The sequence below is a fragment of the Asterias rubens genome, chromosome 10, assembly GCF_902459465.1.
Source record: "Asterias rubens chromosome 10, eAstRub1.3, whole genome shotgun sequence".
NCBI lineage: Eukaryota > Metazoa > Echinodermata > Asteroidea > Forcipulatida > Asteriidae > Asterias > Asterias rubens.
In genome coordinates this window covers 11,614,816-11,620,815 of record NC_047071.1, presented here as the reverse complement: position 1 = coordinate 11,620,815, position 6,000 = coordinate 11,614,816, and the positions used below count along the sequence as shown (strand labels likewise).

Below are 6,000 nucleotides of genomic sequence, written 5' to 3'. Positions count from 1 at the left end.
GGCAACATTTCCAACGCCACAGTGTCGCATTGACCGAGTTGTTCTCACAATCCTAAATAACAAAATGGCGAACGAATCCAACCAAACCACCCGTGTCATGCTATGGAGTTGCCCGCGTAGCCTGTCTACGGCATTCACACGAGCTATCTTAGAGCTGGGCAACGTGGAGGTCTTCAACGAGGAATTTGCAGCCGCGTATTTCTTCGGACCAGAGAGGATCCAGGACCGAAACTCGCCAAAACTGGCACCGAATCACTCCTTCAAGTGGGTGAAGGAGCGCCTGGAGGCAGACTACCCGGGTAAGGTCGGGGTGTTTGGCAAGGACTTCGCCTACCCGATTCTCCCTCGTCTTGAGCTGCTACCTCAGGGATTTTACCATACGTTCCTCGTGAGAGACCCGACTAAAGTCTTCGCTTCGCTCAAGCCTCGCTTCGAGGCTTCGCGAATCAGTAGAGCCGTGTCAGGGACAGATCTTAGACATTGCATCCCAGTGGAAGGCTACACGTACAAGGAGCTTCGAGAGCTTTATGAGCACGTCAAGGGGCAAGGGCTGCCGACGTTAGTCCTGGACGCCGATGATCTGCTAGACAAGCCTGTTGAGATGATGCGTTATTACTGTCAGACCACTGGTCTACCCTTCAAGGAATCGATGGTAACATGGAAGCCAGCTAACTGCCGGGATCTCAACTGGCACTGCTGCCGAGCTTTAAGATTCATGAACTGGTTAATGCAGTGGTACGAGGGTGCTTTGAAGAGCTCGGGATTCAAGAAGCCTTCTGCACGCCATATTGATGTGGAGTCGCTCCAACCTGATGTGAAGTTGGCCATTGAAGTGAGCCAACCTCACTATGACTTCATGTACAGTCAGCGTGTACAATTAGATGCAAACGGAGAAGTGGCACCCAATAATTAACAACAGTAACACTGTCAAGATCAGTAGTCGGTGTCACGTACTATATGATGGAGGACATTATGTGTTGAAGAGAACTGTAGGATTTTTGATAATAACTAAAATAAACCGGCATGGTGTTTATGTTATTAGGAAGGGATTCCTGTGTGCAGCTGGAATTCTTTTTAATTAAAGGCACTGGACACCTTCGGTAATTGTCAGAGATCATTTGTCTCACTTGGTTTATCCCAACATGCATGCATAAAATAGAAAATCTTTGAAAATTTGTACTCAATTGACGATAATGAAAGGAAAAAACACACATGTTGCACAATATGCGTGTACTTTTAGCTGCCTATAAATGGCTTCAGGACTGAAGACTTTTCCAGATAAAATTATGTCACTGAGAAATTACCTCTTTCTCAAAAACTACGTTACTTTAGAGGGAGCCGTTTCACCCAATGTTTTATACTGTCAACAGCTCTCCGTTGCTTGTTCCAAGTAAGTTTTTAATACGCTAATATTATATTTTCAGTAACAACCAAAAAGGTATTAACAATCTTTCTTATGAAAGCGACAAAGTAAAAAGAAAACACTGCTTCTCCACTGTCTTATCTGCACGAAGCCCAATGCATTTTTTTTTGAAACGGGGAAAGGCAGAGAATGAATCTTTAAAAAAAGAAAAAAGAAAAGAAGGGGGTAAATATTGGTATGTATTGTTAAAAACAATTGTTTTAAAGCAATCGAGACACAATTGATAATTGTCAAAGACAAGTCTTCTCACTAGCTGTATCTCAACATTATGCATAAAATAAAAAACTTGTGAAAATTTAAGCTCAATTAGTCATCGAAGTTGCAAGACAGTAATGAAAGAAAAACACCTTTGCCACACGGAGTTGTGCGCGTTCAGATGCTGATTTCGAGACCTCAACATCTAAATCTGAGGTCTCGAAATCAAATTCGTGGAAAACTACATTACTTCAGAGGGAGCCGTTTTCACAATGATTTATACTATCAACCTCTCCCTATTACTCGTTACCAAGTGAGGTTTTATGCTAATACTTATTTTGAGTAATTACCAATAGTGTCCACTGCCGTGCATGCTTGATGAAGTTAATTGCTTTGTTTGTACAGTCACCCATACCACCAGGAGAAGTATTCCGATTAAAACGTAGCCATAAATTTGCTAATAAATACAGCAGAAACACATGTTTCACCACCAGATTTGTAAGAAGTTTTTGTGGTTTTTGTGGTCATAAATCTACCTTTGTTTTTGTTTCTTTAGCGAGACTGATGAATTGTTTGATACCACAAACGTGTGATGAGCTATAAGAAATATTAACACTATTACGAACTACAGACCTGGGACAAATTTCATGGCTCTGCTGACCGTAAGCACAGCATCGGCGCTTAGGGAAGCAGGGAATTCTGTGCTTACATCGGCGCTGAGGGAAGCAGTGAACTCTGTGCTTACATCGGCGCTTAGGGAAGCAGGGAATTCTGTGCTTACATCGGCGCTTAGGGAAGCAGGGAGTTCTGTACTTACAGCAAGCGTATTGTCAAAGGTACATCTGGCAGGAAACTGACAGGCTCTAAAGGCCAGTGTCTGCCCATCAACGGTTGGCACCATTTTGCGCACGTTCGCCAACATTTTGGAGTGGAACTAGTTGTGCGCCGCCACCGTTGGCTTACGTTGGCAACCAACAGGCGAACGTACTTCGGAGGTGGGTAGTTTTCAAAATAGCGGACAAAGCAGATGATATTATATTCTTGCCACAAACATACTAATATTGTTGAAATACCACATAGAACTTAACAATATAATTGTTTTCTTTATGTTCGAAACAGGCTTAAAATTTATCTTCAATACAGCAGAAAAAACCCACAAAAATACGTACGCACTTTCGCCATCTTCAATACAGAGTGCCGCCATACTGGAATCACGAAGTATGCAACCAATCGTTCGAACGATCAACAACGTTTGCGCAAACGGTTGCTGTAAGTTTGCGCAACTGGAACGCACCCGAGATGTTCGAGGTAACGAGCTACCTCTTTTCGATCCATACAATGAGGGCGCCCTACTACAGTTACGCCAAGTACAGGTGCACAATACTAAACTTCCACAGCATACAGTGCAGATTTATGCAAACTATTTAACAAATACACGAACAATACTAAAAAGTCTCACAGTATTTAACACTAAAAGGAAACTATTCATTGATTCTTGAACTTTAATCCTTTGCTCAACTGGATTTTGGGAGTCCCAGTGTCCATCGAATTATTTCATCCCAGGCAAAACACCCCTACATTTCTACCTTGTACATCGATATTGGATATTGGACATTCCCGTAGGTTTCTACAGGGAATGTCTACCTGTGCATCGATATTGGATATTTGTACAGTGGTACTCAAACAACCAGTAAAAGTTCTAAGATTGAAATACAGTCATAAATTTGTCCATGTTATTGTTTTTCTATAGAGGGAGGTCATCAGTATATCTTTTATAGAATAACTGCATGAACCATTGAATCTATGTTCTAATGTATATATGGCGTCGACGTACCAGCAAGTTATACAATGTTGTTACTCTCTGAGCTGTGGTTGTTAGACCAGTTCAACCCTCACAAAATCACAGTTTTCAACAGTATCCGGTACAAAGCAATAATTATGCTGGTTTACAAAAAATGCATGTATTACTAAATGCATGAGTTCATAAATCAAAACCCACAGTCCAGTAGTAAATGGTATTTCACTGTGGGAGCAGTTGCAGGCAACATTTCCAACGCCACAGTGTCGCATTGACCGAGTTGTTCTCACAATCCTAAATAACAAAATGGCGAACGAATCCAACCAAACCACCCGTGTCATGCTATGGAGTTGCCCGCGTAGCCTGTCTACGGCATTCACACGAGCTATCTTAGAGCTGGGCAACGTGGAGGTCTTCAACGAGGAATTTGCAGCCGCGTATTTCTTCGGACCAGAGAGGATCCAGGACCGAAACTCGCCAAAACTGGCACCGAATCACTCCTTCAAGTGGGTGAAGGAGCGCCTGGAGGCAGACTACCCGGGTAAGGTCGGGGTGTTTGGCAAGGACTTCGCCTACCCGATTCTCCCTCGTCTTGAGCTGCTACCTCAGGGATTTTACCATACGTTCCTCGTGAGAGACCCGACTAAAGTCTTCGCTTCGCTCAAGCCTCGCTTCGAGGCTTCGCGAATCAGTAGAGCCGTGTCAGGGACAGATCTTAGACATTGCATCCCAGTGGAAGGCTACACGTACAAGGAGCTTCGAGAGCTTTATGAGCACGTCAAGGGGCAAGGGCTGCCGACGTTAGTCCTGGACGCCGATGATCTGCTAGACAAGCCTGTTGAGATGATGCGTTATTACTGTCAGACCACTGGTCTACCCTTCAAGGAATCGATGGTAACATGGAAGCCAGCTAACTGCCGGGATCTCAACTGGCACTGCTGCCGAGCTTTAAGATTCATGAACTGGTTAATGCAGTGGTACGAGGGTGCTTTGAAGAGCTCGGGATTCAAGAAGCCTTCTGCACGCCATATTGATGTGGAGTCGCTCCAACCTGATGTGAAGTTGGCCATTGAAGTGAGCCAACCTCACTATGACTTCATGTACAGTCAGCGTGTACAATTAGATGCAAACGGAGAAGTGGCACCCAATAATTAACAACAGTAACACTGTCAAGATCAGTAGTCGGTGTCACGTACTATATGATGGAGGACATTATGTGTTGAAGAGAACTGTAGGATTTTTGATAATAACTAAAATAAACCGGCATGGTGTTTATGTTATTAGGAAGGGATTCCTGTGTGCAGCTGGAATTCTTTTTAATTAAAGGCACTGGACACCTTCGGTAATTGTCAGAGATCATTTGTCTCACTTGGTTTATCCCAACATGCATGCATAAAATAGAAAATCTTTGAAAATTTGTACTCAATTGACGATAATGAAAGGAAAAAACACACATGTTGCACAATATGCGTGTACTTTTAGCTGCCTATAAATGGCTTCAGTACTGAAGACTTTTCCAGATAAAATTATGTCACTGAGAAATTACCTCTTTCTCAAAAACTACGTTACTTTAGAGGGAGCCGTTTCACCCAATGTTTTATACTGTCAACAGCTCTCCGTTGCTTGTTCCAAGTAAGTTTTTAATACGCTAATATTATATTTTCAGTAACAACCAAAAAGGTATTAACAATCTTTCTTATGAAAGCGACAAAGTAAAAAGAAAACACTGCTTCTCCACTGTCTTATCTGCACGAAGCCCAATGCATTTTTTTTTGAAACGGGGAAAGGCAGAGAATGAATCTTTAAAAAAAGAAAAAAGAAAAGAAGGGGGTAAATATTGGTATGTATTGTTAAAAACAATTGTTTTAAAGCAATCGAGACACAATTGATAATTGTCAAAGACAAGTCTTCTCACTAGCTGTATCTCAACATTATGCATAAAATAAAAAACTTGTGAAAATTTAAGCTCAATTAGTCATCGAAGTTGCAAGACAGTAATGAAAGAAAAACACCTTTGCCACACGGAGTTGTGCGCGTTCAGATGCTGATTTCGAGACCTCAACATCTAAATCTGAGGTCTCGAAATCAAATTCGTGGAAAACTACATTACTTCAGAGGGAGCCGTTTTCACAATGATTTATACTATCAACCTCTCCCTATTACTCGTTACCAAGTGAGGTTTTATGCTAATACTTATTTTGAGTAATTACCAATAGTGTCCACTGCCGTGCATGCTTGATGAAGTTAATTGCTTTGTTTGTACAGTCACCCATACCACCAGGAGAAGTATTCCGATTAAAACGTAGCCATAAATTTGCTAATAAATACAGCAGAAACACATGTTTCACCACCAGATTTGTAAGAAGTTTTTGTGGTTTTTGTGGTCATAAATCTACCTTTGTTTTTGTTTCTTTAGCGAGACTGATGAATTGTTTGATACCACAAACGTGTGATGAGCTATAAGAAATATTAACACTATTACGAACTACAGACCTGGGACAAATTTCATGGCTCTGCTGACCGTAAGCACAGCATCGGCGCTTAGGGAAGCAGGGAATTCTGTGCTTACATCGGCGCTGAGGGA

General features: G+C 42.0%; 2 protein-coding genes across 2 annotated transcripts; both read left to right on the top strand.

The window, feature by feature from the left end:
• Positions 1-1,146, top strand: LOC117295888 (branched-chain-amino-acid aminotransferase-like protein 2). The gene has a single exon (XM_033778675.1). It carries the CDS (start codon positions 65-67, stop codon positions 911-913), a length of 849 nt encoding a protein of 282 aa, XP_033634566.1. The 5' UTR covers positions 1-64; the 3' UTR covers positions 914-1,146.
• Positions 1,147-3,658: 2,512 nt separating this feature from the next.
• LOC117295279 (branched-chain-amino-acid aminotransferase-like protein 2) lies at positions 3,659-4,804 on the top strand. Its single transcript, XM_033777834.1, has one exon. The coding sequence runs from the start codon at positions 3,723-3,725 to the stop codon at positions 4,569-4,571; it is 849 nt and encodes a 282-aa protein (XP_033633725.1). The 5' UTR covers positions 3,659-3,722; the 3' UTR covers positions 4,572-4,804.
• Positions 4,805-6,000: the final 1,196 nt, after the last annotated feature.